General features: G+C 42.4%; 1 protein-coding gene across 3 annotated transcripts in view; it reads left to right on the forward strand.

Annotated features, from left to right (window-relative positions):
• Positions 1 to 18,013, forward strand: part of SLC6A1 (solute carrier family 6 member 1) — a 59,582-nt gene that overhangs the window by 29,729 nt on the left and 11,840 nt on the right. For 2 of the 3 annotated variants that reach the window (XM_048051892.2, XM_013187719.3), the window contains exons 2-8: positions 12,105 to 12,525; positions 13,242 to 13,373; positions 14,681 to 14,781; positions 15,909 to 16,018; positions 16,141 to 16,273; positions 17,654 to 17,788; positions 17,905 to 18,008. In XM_048051892.2, the coding sequence (XP_047907849.1) occupies positions 12,291 to 12,525; positions 13,242 to 13,373; positions 14,681 to 14,781; positions 15,909 to 16,018; positions 16,141 to 16,273; positions 17,654 to 17,788; positions 17,905 to 18,008 (950 nt within the window). In that variant the 5' untranslated portion in view covers positions 12,105 to 12,290. Of the gene's footprint in view, positions 1 to 12,104; positions 12,526 to 13,241; positions 13,374 to 14,680; positions 14,782 to 15,908; positions 16,019 to 16,140; positions 16,274 to 17,653; positions 17,789 to 17,904; positions 18,009 to 18,013 lie in introns of those variants that run through there. The other variant, XM_013187720.3, reaches the window with a different exon arrangement.

An 18,013-nucleotide genomic window follows, 5' to 3' on the forward strand; every position in this document is an offset into this window, starting at 1 on the left:
CAGATAGTGTCCTGTCGTCCTGTCTGATGATAAATAATAGCAGGCTTTGATTCACAACAGAAAGCAACATCTGTTGTTACCTGGCTTCCCGACCCTATCAGCTGGCTTTCGGTTCCAAGTAATGTCAGTGTTGTTATGTGGATATGTCATGGTAAGTTTAATAAATTTTGTAAATAAATCTTTTTTTTTTTTAAAATTTATTTAAGAATCAATTCTTTCATGAGGTAGAACACGACCTATGTTTATACTGCAGTAAGTAAAATGGGTATTTGGTCTTCTATTTCGGCTGACTGGCTGTGTGACAGCTAGCCGTTCTTAGTAGTCCCAACTCTGCCCTAGAAAACAAGGAGAGATTAGTGAGTGCACAGGGGATGCCCAAGGAGATTGCTAAATTTGTTTCTGCTGACCAAAACAGCAAAGCTCTGAAGCTTCTTAGCAGTTAGAAAGCTAGAAACAGGTAAAACCTAAGTTACAGTGATTGGGTTATAGTATACACGTAGTCCCTACTGGAAACATTTTCAAAATAATCCTGTGTTAAAAGCTGGCTAGGATTATCACCTTAGTCAGAACAGTGGTACCTGGCCAAATCCAAATACGATCCCCCGGTATCTTGCGTAGAAGACCTGCTACCATGAGCATATGGAGAATATAAGAGAAGGGTTTTTTTGTCTTAAGGGATATTTAGCTACAGAAAGTTGAGCCTGAGATGCTGCCCTACTGTTATTAAGGGAACCAGGACTTAGGCATGTAGATGCAAAGAACACAAAATGTGTTTGTGTTTTGTTCAGCCAGTTTTTTAGAGTAGAGTCTGACTCACTGTTTGTCTTGACAGGCTTACAAAGTATGCTTAAAATCACTTCGGACGGGTGTGAAACCTTGTCCTGTTGCTGTTATAACTCCATTGAGCCATCAGTTAGCAACAACAGGTTTTTGCTTGCAGATTCTCAAGTTTATCTTAAAAAAAAAAAAAAAGTTTAAGTGAAATGAAAGCGAATTGTTCCATTTATCTCCTACCTTCAGTGAGCTTCCTGATTGTCCTTATCGCTCCAAGCCAGAAAGTTTTATGGATTTACCAGGCACCTTAGTATTGCAGCCTCAAATTCATGATTTGGCAGGAGGGGAGAGTGGAGAATTTCTTGTTTCCAGTTAAATAGCTTTGAGTTCAGAATGAAATCCCATTTAAAATTAAAGGTTTTAATTGAAGTTTGGAGATCAAAGAAAAAAAGAACGGAAAGAAAGTGTGGCTTCAGCTTGGAGCTGCATTTGAAAAGGCTAACCTTAGATTTAGGTCTTTTCATTCTATCACTTCCCACCTCCTATCCTGCAAAAAGGATGTTTCCTCTAGTTTTGTTTTTTTTTTTTTTTTCTGAAAGAGGCTTAACTGCATTAACACGTGCATGTGCCTGCAACTTTTTTTTTTTTTTTTGGCATGGTTTGCAGTACAACTACATGTAAGAATCAAATGTAATTTTTTTATTTATTTATTTTAGGATGAAAATAGGGCTATTTAAAATAAGCCATGATCTAAAATCTAGAGGCAGCACCAAAATTAGAATCACTTTGAATTAGCAGTGCTGGCAGCTGCTTTTGTCAGTCAATAGGCTCGTAAACTAGGAAATAAGAGCATCTGCCATAGCTGCCTCCTCTCCACCAGGCTTGGGGAAGTTCAGTCCTATGTTGAGTGTGGCTGCTAAAATTGGATAAGAGTTTTTGTGGTTTTTTGGGGGGAAAAAATAGGAATTGCAATGAAGTGATGCAAATTACAGGAAGCTTGGCTTGCACGAGGATGGCATCTACAGATTTAAAAATGCAGACTGTTACCTTTGTTTGTCAAAATGTGTTTCTACCCTGAACCTGATGCATGGAGCTCTGTGGATCCTGTCTTCTGGGTGGCTCTCTCTAAGTTTTAGACAACATACCACTCTGGATGCATCTGAAGTGACTTGCCCAGTTGCATGGAGAAAATCTGATCTTAGATGTGCCAAGATGTCATCCTGTGAAGAACTTGGGCATGAGGCTTTTAGGCACTATTTTCAGATTGAAAACAAACCCAGATGTCCCAACATTTAGAAACTGGAGGTGGAAGAAGAAGAAGAAAACAAACCAAGGGAAGCATCTAGGACGAAAACGCAATGTGTTGTTTTTTTTTTCTTGCTTAAAGTCTGACACTTCATTAAGCATCAGCTTTTGAAATTTTGTGGCTTATCTTTGTTTTTTCTAGTCCTTTTGGTTTCATAGTGAAACAAAAATGAAACTTTTTTTTTTTTTCAGGCTCCTAAAAAGAATCATAGACTAATATGAACAAACACTCTTTATTTGTGAAGAAATGTCTTTCCACTCATTAACAGTAGCCTCTTTGGAGTAGATGTCCAGTTTAAGATGGTATCTCTCTAAATTTGTTCTGATTTGGCAATGGGAATTACATGGAAAACTTTTTATAGGCTTAGGGACAGTGTGCACTTAGTCAAATTCAGGATGTTTGTACCAGATCCTGTCCCTTTGGGTTTTGCAAACTCGGTCAGGGCATGCAGCTTGCAATCCCATCGCCTTTACTGCAACTCCCCCCTTCAGCAGTGGGCTTGAGTAATCAATATCAGGGTGGTGATCGATAGTCTGTGCATGTATTACATATGGGAAGCTTCAGGGTTGAATGATGCTCTTTCTGATGTGCTCTGGCATGTAGATCAACATGTTTGACTATTCTTGCCCAAAACAACAATGCTTCAAAGAAAAAAAATTTAACATAGTGACAGATGGGATGTGTTTGCAGACCTCAAACAAGCCTCCATCCCAAGAGTCTTGTTCAGCACATACAGAAGGAAGGCAAAGTGTTTAGTATTGTGTTTTCATTAAAAGAAATATGTATGTCTTTGGGCATGTAGCAGTTGCCAGGGAAATAGGCAGCGTGCCAGTTTTTGTAGGCTTCTAACAATATTTGTAACCCAAGGACTGCCCGGGGCAGACTTGGCCTGAGCCCCGAGGCACCGTCACGGCAGACCAGCCCCATGCAGTTACCTCTTCTCACCTGGGTCCCCCAGCCTAGGCAGACGGCAGGTACCCAGCCACTTCTAAAGGAGTCGCTTGAACAGCTCGTGGCCTCACCAAGGGTGTGCTGCCCTGCTCTGGTCCAACTCGTGCGGTGCTGCCCTTCCAGCAGCCCTGCACGACTGCTCCATCCACCCGTCTTCCCCCCATCCACCTGCCTGGCAGCCCCCAGACCTCGTCCAGCTCCCCCGGGGTGGCTGCTCGGGGGGCTCCAGGCTGCTGCTCCCCTTCTCCCTTCAGGCCTGGCCCTGGGGCTGCCTGGCAGCGTGGGAAGATGGCACCAAGGCCTGGCTGCCGCCTGCGATGCCTTCCTGCCTGCGGGGTGTAGCCACTGCACGCCTGTAGCTACTCTTTCAGAGTTGAAGGTAACATGGTTGTCGCCTTTGTGGCTCTTGTCGGTTGTGTGAATGAAACCCTTCGTTTACATTGCAAACGGTGAAGGAGATTTGGAAGTGGAAGGCTACCTGCCAGCAGGTGGGGCTACAGCAGATCAGGATATTCTCTTCTTTGGGAAGAAGAACGATTTAGGATTTACCAGGTTGGTAAAAATGAAATAACAAATGCTACCTCCAGTTAATTACACTGAGATTTTATATATATATATAAATATATATATATATATATAGAGAGAGAGAGAGAGGCAAGCTGCATTGCTTTTCTGGAGCCTTTATATGTTTCTATTTGCCTTCACAAGGCAGGCAGTCACACAATCCTTTCACACACAATCCTTTGTGTATGCTGGAAAAAAGAAGAGGCTGTTAGAAAAGTGCAACGATGCTGTTATTGAAGGCTAGGGGGTTGTGCTTGCGCTCGGAGAAAGGCTGCTGTAAATTCTGCTCCAGCCTATTGCTTGGGCAAGTGACTTTACCTTCTTGGTCCGCTTGCTGCTGCTTTTCCCCGTCCTGGCGGCCTGCGCTGCTGCGTGCCCAGGTCCCCACGCGGCCCTGGGCTCGGGGCTCCCAGGCAGGCTCGGCTCTGCCCAGCCCAGAAGGAGGGCAGAAAAAAGAGGGGTGCAAAGGGAGCTGGTCCTGTGACGGGCGGTTGCTGTGTGTCTGTGATCTCTGTGGTTTGGAGCAGGACAACAAACTCACTGCCCCCACTGGACCTGTGTGTGGTTTGCTTCTGTGACCAAGAGGGACCCGATATATGGGGTTGTTTGTTTGTTTTCTTGGGTGTGTGTATGGGGATGCTGGAAGCCATCTTCCGAGCATCAACCAGGGTGCTGAGTGACACCACTCCTGCCCCTTTTCGAGCTGCTCCATGTTCCCTAGCAGTTTTGTTTTCTGCACTGAAAGCCAGTGTGGGCTTCGAGGGAAGGCCTTGTGTTTGCTTAAAGCTTCCTAAATATTAATTAGGGAAAAAAAAAAATGATACTGGTGTGAAAATAATGCACAAAACCACTGTTATACAGCAGTAAGATTATTACCCTGCTCTACAAAAGATCAGATAGATCTTCTTGAAGGTGGAACTGTGGAGAAGCTGGAAGTGGAGGTGTGGTTGTGGTGGTTGTATTTTGTTATGGTAGTCAGCCTAGAATAAGATAAGAGACTGTGATAATGAAATTATTCCAAAGAAACATGACAAAGGAAACAGAAAATGCCACCTTCAGTAAGGTAGGGATCACAGAAAGTGTCTAACCAAGTACGTACCCCAGATTGTGAGGGCCACTTGGTTCTGTTTGTAAATGCCAAAAATCTGTTCAAAGCCTGGCCTTTGGCTTACTACTGAGAAGCAGGGGCAGATAGTGCTACTGTGAGCTGAGCAATAGCACAGCCCAAATATTTAACTACCCACAGCCGTGCTAAAAGCAGTGGGATTGACAGGGAAGTAATGTTAGTCAGCACAAGAGCTTTGTAAGAGACTGATCAGCAGTTGCTCAGTTCTGGTATCATTCCGTGATGACGAGAAAAGCTTATGTCTCCTTGCACCTCCCTCCAGGATCAGTTGTCTGTTTTAAAGTAAAACTGCGCAGGGTCTCGGTGGGAAGATACCTGCAGGATCGCTACAGGCTTATAAGGAAACACTGCCATTTGTTAAGCAGGCTCCCAAGGGTGTCAGGATAGTTTTGCACTTGTAGTATAAGAATGTTTTCGTTTATCTTTACTCTGATGAGAACAACAACAGAAATCCCCACCTCCCCCCCCCCCCCCCCCCCCCCCCCCCCAACAAAAAGACCCTTGCTTTGGGCTTGCAAGGCCATCGCTTCTCGTTATGCTGCATTTCTTTCTGAAGGGAGGAACGAGCGAGAAATATGAAGCATGTTTGTGGAGGGTTAAGGGCTATGTGCTTATTTTAGGACCCGACCATGATATGTCCTGGTAGCAAAATGGCATACAGGCTGCTTCTGCACATTAGAGCTCAGTATGTGTTACATCAAGGGAGAGTTTCACACCAGGAGAGCTCTGTGCACTCTGAAGATGAAGTAAGACTCAGTGCTGAACTGAAGTTGGACTAGGAGAATAAATGCTCACGGTTTGGGCTCAAAATTACACAGATCATCTCAGCAGGGAGCTCTGTATGCCACAGAAATGTGAGCAGTGCTGGTGATGTTGTTTAGCTTTTGTTTTTCATCTTTCCTTTTGAAAGTCTGAGCTATTCTTGCATGGGAAGATCAGAAAATTGAAAACTTGCTGGTTTTACTTCTTCCTGGTGGTGTGGCTGTCTTCAAGTCACAGATATATGTGCCATCCCTTATCGTTGCTTTGCATTCTTGTGCGGATGTGTGTGTCCCTTGAGAGACAGATGAGTGCTGGCACACATGGAGAACAGGCAAGAAAACATAATTAGGAAGCTTTCATTGCTCTCCTTCACTCACAGGCTTTGCCAGGGATCCAGAAAGACAGGAAAGTTATTCTGTTAAGGGTAGCTAGAACTGGGAGCAAGTAGATGAGTCTCCATGGCATGTCTTAGAGCTGGAGGGATTAGATGTCTACATTTTTTCAGTAGGGGCAAAATCTTTGTAAGTACCTGTGTTGACAAACGGGCAAGGGAAAGAACCTATTGCTGCTTCCACCTTTCCTCCCCCCATGTTAAATCCCGCTGCAAGATGCAAGCTGGACCAATCTTTAGCAGTTTAAGAGAGTTCAGAGCTACTTTCTTCAAACATATTGCTTTAGCTTCATTCCTATCAATTTGTTTAGAGCTCCGTTTCTATCTTCAAAAGTTTTTGTGTTTTTTTTTTAGCCAGCCCTGCCTCTTGTTGCTGGGATGACTATACTTGGTTCATCAGGTAGGTGATGTGACAATATTTGTTTAAGTTATGGTACTGGGTTTAAAAACCAGACAAACCTCCAGCCCAAGCAGCACTTTTGGGTAACTTTCTTGAAGCAGAGGTGACTGGCGGGGGGGGTGGAAGAGAGAGTCTGATGCACGGGATGTGCTTGTATGCCTCCTAAATGCACTGTAAGTACTCCTTACTCAGCTTGTTTCATGATGTTCTATTTAACCAAATCTTCATACATTTTTTTCCCCAGCCAAACCGTATCGTTCATAAAATGTTTTTGGTGCAGTAAGTCATTTTTTGTGCATCTTTTATGCTTCTGTATACCTTCTGAAGACTCTCCAGCACACAGCTTGCCTTCTCTCAGCTGGACGGTGATACAACAGTTTACACCACCTGCAGATGTGGCAGCTTTCATGGATCCCCATTTCATATTTAAATGTGCATAGCTTTCTGAAATACCTCAACAAAGCAAATATATACTATATAAATAGTTAAGAAAGAGTAGGGAGATGCATAGGTTATCTACATACAGCTCACACTTCCTACGTGTTGTAGAGGTTCCAGTTCAAAGGGACAGATTTCTAAGAGATATCTATAGTACCACTAGAAGTTAGTGGGAGTGTTCTTCAATGCATCGCAGTTTTTGCTGTGTGTATGTGGTATAACAGCACGTGTGGTGTATCGCCTGGTGTGCACTATGTGCTTCCAAACGGTGTCCCTACTGTGAAAGAACAGTTGAACAAAGCTCTCCTTGTGGACATCTCAGAACGGATGTCCAGTGAGCTCAGTACTCCTCTTTATACTTCCTATATTTCATTCTAATTTCACATGCTCCAGGACGTTGCTGACGTGGGGTGTATGTTTTGTGATGAGACTTGGCGTATGTATAGTGTTCTCTTGACTTGATTGCTAAATACAAAGAAATGTGAGTGCCAATAACTCCTGGCTGCATTGGGCTCAATGGGAGTCCCGCTGAGGTTAGAGCAATAATACCTTCGGTGTTTCATGAAGACAATGTGGCATTTTATATAACCGCATTTCTTCAGAATTTATTGTTTGGAGCTGCCCTAGGCTTGCCTTGTGTGGAGCCCTCAGAGCTGCTGCTCTCCAGGGACGGAGGCACACGATGGATTGGAGCGGAGGGGCGGTGAGCTCTGAACACAACAGAGGTTCATCAGTTCAGGGGGCCGGGTTTTCCAGCTGGCTGTGTGCGATTCTGAACTGATCTTTTTTAGCCTTTTGATATCACTGGTGAAAGATGATAGTAATATTTGCTGTGCACTTTTATTTTATGCAACCAGTTCTAAACTTTTCAAATCCAATTTTATGCAGGCCAGGAGAGAGAGAAATGCTTTTGTTAATTGTGGCACTCTCTTTGTCCTGGTTTCCCTGGCTATGCTTATTACTTTGGCTGCTATGTGTGCTTGGCTCTCTCAAGTCATTCTTCTCTAACGTGGTGGTGATGCAGGACAACCAGATGGTATCCAAAACCCACCCTGTTTCAGAGGGCTTTCTCCTCTTGGTTGAGCAACCCTAGTAACTGAAGTCAAGGAAGCTCTATTGTGCACTGGGGAATGCAGTGGGAAGCTACCCTGCCCTTCCTAGCACACTCAGCATTGGCATGAAGCAACTGCGGGAGCAAAGACTGATTTAAAGGACCTCTCCATCTTCTTCCCACCAGGCGAAACATCGCATTGCAAATGTCCTACCTGCTCTGCTGGCTGCCAACTATAATTTGTCTTCCTTTTGCCCAAGCCAACCCACAGAGCTCACGTAAATATCTGTCCTATTCTGTGTCAAACTAATTTTGAATTTAAATCCCAGTGATGTGAAATATTGTCTAATCAGATGAGAGGGTGTGTACCAAGTATCCTTACTGCCATAGTGCTTACTTTTGTTCTGGGTTGTTGTATGTAAGTCCTGGTTTGTAAAGTAATACAGTGTACAAAGGGGGTTGGTTGGAGGCTAGGGGCTACTCCTACTGTCGTTTGTTATTAAAATTTCTTAAGCTTAGGGAAAAAATGTTTTTCATAACATGGGGAAAACCATACTTTCAAGCCTATGGAATGAAATCAATTTTCCACTGTCTGATTCTGGTTTGTTGTATCACCATATAAGGAAAAATGTCTGTGCCCTGACACCACTGGCATTAAAGTCTCCAGCATGATCTCCAAATGGGATAATGGCATCAGCAGTGGTAGGGCAGGACAGAGGCGAATTGGCCTGTCTCCACCTCCACCCCCCGAAAATGAGCCTCCGCTGCTGAATGCTTGTAGTGTGTGTAATGGGGAGCTTGCCCAAAGCTGTGCTCTGTGAGGAAGTGATTGTTTAAACCAAAGCCTCCAATCTCTTCTAATATTAAAACACCAGGCTGTCTGCCAAAGCCCTCTCACCCTCTACACACACGTGCACACTTTCTTGGCTGTCTGGTGAAGTTTCAGCCCCACATTCAGCATTACAGTAGTATTGAAATGGATCTGGGCACCTTCTTCCAGGACTCTCGAACTCCCAGTTTCTTTGCTTTACTCCTGAAGATTTTCTAACTAACCCTCTCAATTGTCTTTGTCACGGACTCTTACACTGGACCAAGTTACTCCCTTTATTCAGCAGAGCCTTTAATGCATACCCAGAGCTCCCTGGAGCCTGATGGGGCTGGAAGAGCAAGGGCAGCCCAGCACTCACTGGCAGAGCCCGTTTGTGGGTACTAGGGAGCGATCGGCTGTCTGGTTCGGAGACTTCCTGGAGTGCCGGTTCTGAGGATGAGTTTCTCCCTTATTATCACCCGTATACATATAATGTTGGTTTATTTGTTGGCTTTTGGTTTGGATGGCTTTTTCTACCCGTCATCAGTGCACAGCCTTTCTCATTACTTGGAATCTCTGGCAGATGCTCAACCCAAATGTAAATGCCAAAATAAATAATAACAAAAATATCTCCTCTAGTACGGGATTTGGTGGAAGCACTAGAACACTCTGATGATCCTTGCCCTGCACGGCCTCCCTTGGCCAAAAGCAACACTCTCAGTTCTGTATCTTCATCGGTAGGTGGTGCTGGCAAACTGCACATGTGTTACTGCTCTCCTGGAGCTGCCTGCACCTCGGACTCAAAGACATGCGGGTGAGGAGCTCAAAGTTTCAATGGGGTCTTAATCCAGCCTCAGAAGAGGAGCCCAGTTTTGCCCACAAGATGATCCCTGTTACCTTGGGCAAGCATTAGTGTGTTTAGGTAGTCTGAGTGACTACCTGAAATGCTCAAACTTCTAAGAAGCAAAAGATTTATTCCTGTTTGGGAAGTAGCAGGAATCAAACACAAAACCTGTTAGCGTGGTCTTCTGAAGGCTGCGGTTCTGGATTTGGCTAATGACACACTGGAGAACTATATTGTGCTGTGCTTTTTGAGGGGGATGCAAACAGTAATTGCAATTACTGCTCTGAATGTTTCAGCACTTTTTGATGTAGTTGTGATGTTGTTCTCTTTAAAAGCATTGGGCAGGCCGAGGAAAACATTGGCCAGGCTAAGGGAACTGGGGTGTATGAGGGGCAGAGGGGTGGCTAGTGTCATGTCGTGTCCCCCCTGCCCCTCCCCCCCCCCCCCAAAAAAAAAAAAAAAAAGTGCTAAGTAGGAGCTTCTTCTACTTCATCATCTATGATGGGGCACAGTGCCAGCCATGTCTCACAAGAAGGAAGTTTTCCCAAGCCCCACAACAGCAGTCGATACTTTTATCTAATTGATGTAGAAAGCTGGAGATGAAAGGTCAGAGGACGCTGTCCCCAGTAGAAGCATCAAGGTGAGCGTTGTACAGGATGGGGAAAAATCAAGATGAAACCTGTTCTCAAATCACGTGGAGTCTCAATTCGCTTTTTAGGAGTTCTCATGATTTGTCCTAAACAGGTACCTATTTCCCGAGGAGTAGTTATTAAGCAGAACCTAAATTATAAGAAGAAATGGCATTTATTGGTATACAAAATGGGCCAGGCTTGCATTGGAATGCGGAAAGCTAAGTCCATGGTTTTATGAAGGGAAGATGTGTGCATTCAGGAGGACTTGAGGACATGAGAGGACACACTGTGAATTTCCATCTGAGTCCAGTCTTGAAGTGGAACAGAAAGGAGTGTTAAAAGCATGATCCTTGTTTCTGTCCTTTTCCCAAAAATCCTACAGCTGATTCTTCTATTCCTCAGCTTCCAACAGAAGTCTTTTTTTTTTAATAGTTTGATATGTCCCTGAGTTTGTGGAGGACAAAGAAAGCATTTTAATCATGTAGCAACCTGAAATGAGATCTGTGTTCATTTCTATGAGCTCTATGTTCATTTAATTTTCTATGTTCATTTATTCAAATGAACTCTATGTTGAAGAAAAGCACTTTCTATAAAAGAGTCTTTACATGATTTATGATTCTTTTTGGCATAATTTACTATTGGAAGGGAAGGACTAAAAATCTTGATCTACCTTTACATAAATCTATAACTAAAATTATTGTTGATCTTTGCATGAGCTCATGGCCAATGTAGTCAACATAATACTAGTCAACTATAGTACTGTAGTCAACTATAATACTTATCACACTGGAAAATATTTCAGTTTTTCCAGTGTTTGGTTTGATTAGTGACTGGCAAATGGTAAAAGAAGCTAATAAAGGAGGAGTAGCCAATAAATCTATCATGAATGGGCATACAGTTGACATGCAACAGACACTAGTTCATGATGTTTTTTTCCCCCCTTTGAAATAAAGCTGTGGAAGTCTGCAGGTGTTACACATGCTTCCGAGTTGACTGAAATATCCTAGGTTGTTTTTCATAATGCATGTTCTCTTCCTTGTTATTTCCTTTGTTTACTTAGACTTTGAAAATTTGTATAAAAGCAGTAATGGTATTGAAATGGTGCAAGAATTAGGAAACAAACTGAGGAGTGATTATTGCAGTCTGTTGTCCTAAAGCACTTACAATTTAAGCTTAGTGAAACATCTGTACTGTATTAACAACTAATTATAACTACACAGGAAACCTAACATCATTACACAGCATTAAGTCCTGTTGCTTAATCTGGTTTCTTTTGAATTCCTTTGGGAGTATTTTAGATTAAGGTGTTTTAGATAAATGCATACTACTTGTAACTTTTTCAGTTCACTGTTATTGGTGGCAAGTACTATTTCTTGATAACCATAATAATAGTGTCATCTTCCCGTAAATACAGAAACTCTACACTTGCGGGAATTACCCTTTAGTTTGTTGAATGCAGAGTGATTATACGAAATAGTTTCATTGTTCCATGTTCTAGACTGTTAAAGAGAAACCTTATTACTGACTCGTCTTTTCAAGAATCAGAGAGATGCACTTGACCCCGTGGAGTTGATGAATCTTTGTAAAAATCAGTTAAATTACTCTATTCTTGACAGCAAAAGTGCTCCAAAGGTTCCTGGCATCAAAGAATTAGGATTAAGCATAGTGGTCCTCATTTATGAGGACATGTACAACTTTGCTTCCAGCTTTCATTATGGCTGCTTCTTCTCCGTCGTGTGTTTTAAGCGTAACGTGTAGTAAACAAATGCTGTCCCCAACATTATCCTACATTTTAGGATTAGTTTCTCTAGACTCATGGTGGATCTATAAGGAAAGAAAAAATGAGTAACTGTGGCTTGGCGTTTGTTTTGGAGAGCTATGACAGTTCTGTTTCTCTTCCTACAGCGTCAGCAAGAAAAAATGCTGGGGGCAGACCCAAGCTTTTAGGCCGGCCACCTCATTGTAAAGCTCCCTCGGCAGCAAGGGCCACTTAAGCTTTTCAGTTGCCCAGGGTAGTGTTGAAGCATTTCTGAGCTGTGTGGCCTCGTGTTTTGCAGACTGACCCGGAAGCTGTACGGGAGCACCGAGCAACTCGGAGCCCGCCGGCACCTGGGGTGGGCGCTGCTGGCTTTGGCTGCCGCCTGGCCGGGTGAGGGTGAGCCGCAAAGCTGCTGTCCACGTGGACCACTGCCGAAATCTCCCGTCCGGCTGCTGCCAGAGCCTCCCCCGCCAAACCCAGAGACATGGCAACAAACGGAACGAAAGTTGCAGATGGACAAATCTCCACAGAAGTCGATGCTTCAATCACCAATGACAAGCCTAAAACTTTGGTAGTAAAAGTGCAGAAGAAGAAGACGGATCTTCCAGACCGAGACACCTGGAAAGGAAAATTTGACTTTCTTATGTCCTGTGTAGGTTATGCCATTGGCCTAGGGAATGTGTGGCGATTTCCATACCTTTGTGGCAAGAATGGCGGAGGTACGCTTGCTGTTTCATTCTTACACTGTCTGCTATACTTGGATATTAGAATTCACCATAGAAACTATTAGGAAAACACAACTTGGTTTTAATAGCTTTTTTCATCTATATATACTTTCTTATTTGATAGCTTTTATCTAGTTCAGTGAGGGTTGGAACCATCCTGGAGTGTGGGGCTGCTTTGAAGTCTGATATGCCCTCGAGTTTATTCTAACATCCAGTTGGCAGGTGCTTCTAAAAGACCATGAGGCATTAGAGCAGAATTGAAGCACGTTCCCTTCTAACCCTGCAGAGCCCTCTTTTGGATTGAGTTTTTGAGAGGATTGCATAAGGCTTGTAACACTGACTCTGAGCTTACCATCAAAGGCTGACTTCAGCTGGAAAGCAGCCAGTTCTGGTTAAAGCCTTTATGATATCTGCATGCTTCTGTGATAAACAGAGGCAACAAAATACACAGTCCTTTGTATTTTAGCTTTTTATTTAAACAGAAAATGTTTATATGATTGAGAGACATATTTTTCCTCTTATCATCATATCTTGAGAAACTGGTTCAGAAATGTACATGTGCTTCTCTCTAGCTTTTATGGGAAGCTACACTTCAGAGGAAAATGTGTATATCTTTTTGGATATAATAGTGATGGAAACTCTGGAAACAGTAGTGGGTTTTGTTTGTTTGTTTCCCCACTGTAATAGACCTTTTCATTATTTCTTTTTAGGTGCATTCCTGATTCCCTATTTCCTAACTCTGATTTTTGCTGGAGTGCCACTATTTCTTCTGGAGTGTTCCCTCGGTCAGTATACATCTATAGGAGGCCTTGGAGTGTGGAAGCTTGCTCCAATGTTCAAAGGTACTTCTTTCTATTTTTTTCCAAGTTACAGAAGTTACACAAAGTGACAGGGCAAGGACACTTCTTTACACCTTCATTTTTTACATTTTTTACTTAAACTGTAATATCCTACAGAAACTCCAGACTTTGAGGGGTAGCTAGCAATGTTGAACCAAGCTAGGATATTATTCATTTGCCTTTAAAAATAGCAAGAGTTAGGCATCAAAATCTCAACAAACTTATTTTTAAAACTTAAAATCTTTCATATTTCTTAGAAACATATAAAGACTGTTCAAAATAGCATTATAAATATAGCAATATTTGTCTGAGCAGGTAAGGAACTTGGTTCCTCAGTTCATAGTGTTTGGTAAATGCTGTTTCTATTCCAGGTTACAAAGGTTTGTATCCTATTGTTCTGTATCGAAATGCGAAGGCCAGACACTTCAATTTAGCAATTTCTGACTGAGTTGCTTAAAATAAGCTCACTCCGTGCTTAGATTTCCAGCTAGTTTTGATTTCTCACTGCTAGAACCTTAAGATTGTAGTCTAGATTCTGCACAGACCCACAAACCTCACAAACTGTGCATTCCATCCTCTATTCCTAAATCCTGTGGCACTAAAGATCTCCTGAGCTGACAATGATCCCACAAGGATCATTGGGTCTGACTCCTGGCTCCACATAGGACCACCCAAAAATCAGACCATGTGTCTGAGACCATTGTCCAAATGCTCCTTGAACTCCAGCAGGGTCAGGGCCATGACCGCTGCCCTAGGGAGCCCGTGTCAGTGCCTGAGCACCCCCTCGGTGAAGAATCTTTTCCTGACAACCAGCCTGACCCTCCCCACTCACAGCTCCATGCTTTCATGACATGATAGCTTTATGCTAAGAATCAAGAACTTTGACTAGTGCACTGAAGAGCTAGCTGGTCTTATAACTGTTACACAATTTGAGTGCATCTGCCAGAAGTTTTTGCACTCTTGTTTCAGAGAATTAACTGATTTAGCTCTTTTCCCTAGAAGTTAAAAAAAAAAAAAAAAAAAAAAAGCACCTCCTGTAAAATCTCAGCAGCAGCAGATGTGACTGCTCACTACAACACGCAAAGAACTGGTCACCATAACTAAATCTATGGATGACTGAACTATCGCACAAATTAGTGATCTTTTTACAATTGTACTTCTAAAATTTGAACTTCACTTTTAGAGAATTTGGTAAATGGTTTCTGCACTATATTTAGCATTTGCCCTACTGAGCTGCAGCGCTTGCACCGACACCTGTACAAACTTTACTAAAAGTTACCTTATTTTGTTCCTTTTTCTTTTATTTCCAGGTGTGGGACTAGCTGCTGCAGTCCTTTCCTTTTGGCTAAATATTTACTACATTGTGATTATTTCATGGGCAATTTATTACCTGTATAATTCCTTTACTACTGTAAGTATGGGGTTGGGACAGAGGGATTGTTTGTGATATCAATAGCTTATAAATGTATCTCAATGTAAAGGCAAGCGATAAACACAAAATGCATAAAAGTCAATAGGATAAGCCATTTTTTATTCAAGGCAAACTATTAAAAAAAAAAAAACACTTTTTTTTCTCCTTTATGAGAAATATAGAATAGAAAACTGTCAGTGGAGAAACATGATAAAAGCTTATTTTGGAGCCACAGGCTTCCCTTCCTTACTGATTTGTTTAATTTTTCCGATCTTAATCCTCAGAGCCACAGATCTTTCATCTGTGCCCATTTAGTTTCACTTATTACCTGTCTGCAATCATGAGCATGCCTGCTTGCTTCTCTGACAGACAGCTGCAAAGACTCAGTGCTCAAGCTTGGGGCTGCTAGTCCCGGCAGTGCACCGGTATCCCTTTGCCTTTGAGTCAGCAGGCAGCCAGTCATTCCCCTGAGAAAAATTCTAGTGAGTACCTGTTTGTTTTTTTGGAGGGTTGGGTTATTTTTTTGGTTGGTTTGTTTGGTTTTGTGTTTTATATGAGAAGGATTTCCAAGGTTGGCCATCAAAAGTATATCTCTGTTGTATCTAAAATAGATTTACTGTAAGGCATAGCATGTGTAAACAGGATTTAATTCTCAGAATTTCAGAAAGAAAACCTAATGTAAACTTAATATTTTCTACGTGTCCATTTCTCTAACTGTCCCTAACTAAAGGAAAAAATTGAACTCTGATCAATAGCCATCATGTTTTTATGACCTCCAGCGCAACAAGAGGTAACAGGACCTCCAGGAGGTCCTTTCTGCTGCCCTTGTTTCTTGAAGCATGCTCAGGGTACTCTCACATGCTGAAAGACGTAGCAGACTCTAAAGCACTTGAGCTGGTATGGTAAAGAAAGGAGAAAATGTTTTCACGTGTATTAACATAATGGATATGAAGTTAAATAACTTAAGTGGCAAACACGAACCCCAGGGAGATCAGTAGACTGCAGAACTCAAAGTATATTCTTTCTCCACTCGAGAGATACCTGAGATAATGCTTACTTAAAAAAAAAAAAAAAAAAAAAAAAAAAGTTTGACTGCTTAGGTTTTTCTTTCTCTATTTTGTAAATAGACTCTTCCTTGGAAGCACTGTGAGAACCCATGGAATACTGACCGCTGCTTCTCCAATTACACCTTAGCAAACACAACCAACATGACAAGCGCTGTAGTCGAATTTTGGGAGTAAGCTGAGAATTTTTCTGTATATCATTTCTGTGCATATGCAAGGATTATTAGCTTGTTACCATTCATATACTGTTTTCTGAGTCCGTTGTCAAACACACCATTCTGCTTGTTTATTCTAGACGCAACATGCACCAAATGACTGATGGATTGGAAAAACCAGGGCAAATTCGATGGCCATTAGCAATTACTCTGGCAATTGCCTGGATTCTGGTGTATTTTTGTATCTGGAAGGGGGTAGGCTGGACTGGAAAGGTAAGATTAAAAAGTACTGTAAATACATTTTGATTAAAAATGACAGTTGTACTCATATTCTGAAAATTCATGAGGTAAGATGCACATGGAACAGTTTTTTTTTCTGGGATTTCTGTTAATTATTGCATTTCTGTCCCCCTTGAATTGACACAGCATCATGTTTTTGAAAGTGTTGGCTCCTCCATAGCTGGCTCTGGCCACAGTCTTGGATGGTATGTTCATTTATAGACTTCCTGGCTTTGCCATATATAAAAATCCCTACAAATATGTCTGCTTGTTCCTGAGGTGGATATTGTAGCTCACTTGGGTAGCAATAGACTGAGGTTGCAATGTTTTGGCTTCAGTGACAAGTATTTTTTTATTACAGAACTCTTGTTGGACTTAGATAGAAAAGTGGTGAAGCCCTGTTGTATACAGGAGCTTCTCCTTCCTTTCCTTACGCTGAATGAGAGCCAGAGGTGGTTGTTGCCACAGGCATGCTTCCACACTGTACTTCTTTGAGTCTGGCTGGTTTCCGAGTGCAAAATAAAATGCACAAGTGAATTAACGAAAGTAATACTGCTGTGAGAGACAGCATTTGGCATCCACATAAACCTCTCCCCTAAATGGCAGGAAGAAATCTTGGGGCAGTGAATTGTGAATTGCTACAGCCATAAGGCCTGCTGGCAGCTGAAGCTGTGACTGGCTGGGGTTACAAGGCCTCAGGCCTGGTGTGGAGACGAGGATTTTTCACACGGAAAGAACAAATTGTTAACTTTTGAGAAGATAGCTGCAGCAGTGACCCACTTCAAGCTGTGTGTTAAACTTGGCCTAGCTGAGCTCAGACCAAAACATTTCATCTCTCCTATCTGCACAGAAGGTGGCAAAAAGAAGGCAGCTGGCTGCTTCTTTAGAGTCTGACTTTGTCTTGACTTCTTATAGGGCTTTGGAAAGACAAAAGAGTGGGACCCTGTATGGCAATTACCATCATGTTGACGAGGATAGAATGTAAAAAGTATAAGAGCAGCTGTGTGAGAGTATGAGAAATAATATGGTGTTGTTCTACAAGCAGAGTAGGAGTACTGGAACCATGAACCTTGTGATTTGGGCACTCCCCTCGTTGAATACAAAAAAGAAGCATGAGCCCCTGGTGCAGAAGCATCCTAATCCACCGTATTCCACCTTCAGGAAAGTCAGCAACAGCCACCTGCGCTGTAGTCAGGGTGTTTAGGAAATTCAGCAGTAGGCACTACCCTTCCCACACTAAGCTTTTCCATTGATAAATGCTTCAGTTTTACAAGTCAGTTTGCTATGGTATTTTTATGGAGCAAGTGTTTACTGAGGTGTTAACGAGCACAGATCATTCTTCCACACTTACAATGTCTTGTTTCTTCACATCAGGTGGTATATTTCTCTGCTACTTATCCCTATGTTATGCTGCTTATCTTGTTCTTCCGTGGTGTAACACTGCCTGGAGCAAAGGAAGGCATTTTATTCTATATAACTCCCAACTTCAGTAAGCTTTCAGACTCTGAGGTAAATATCCAATCTTCTTAAACAAAAGTTTCACTACCAACTGTTCACCTTTCAGACATATGACCTGCTCCTCAAGTGCAGAAACAGATTTTTAAAAAATTATTTCCTGCAATCAGGTTTGGCTGGATGCTGCCACACAGATTTTCTTCTCCTATGGTTTGGGTCTTGGTTCACTGATTGCCCTTGGAAGTTACAACCCTTTCCACAATAATGTTTACAGGTAAG

This window comes from Anser cygnoides, chromosome 10 (genome assembly GCF_040182565.1).
Source record: "Anser cygnoides isolate HZ-2024a breed goose chromosome 10, Taihu_goose_T2T_genome, whole genome shotgun sequence".
Classification (NCBI taxonomy): Eukaryota; Metazoa; Chordata; class Aves; order Anseriformes; family Anatidae; genus Anser; species Anser cygnoides.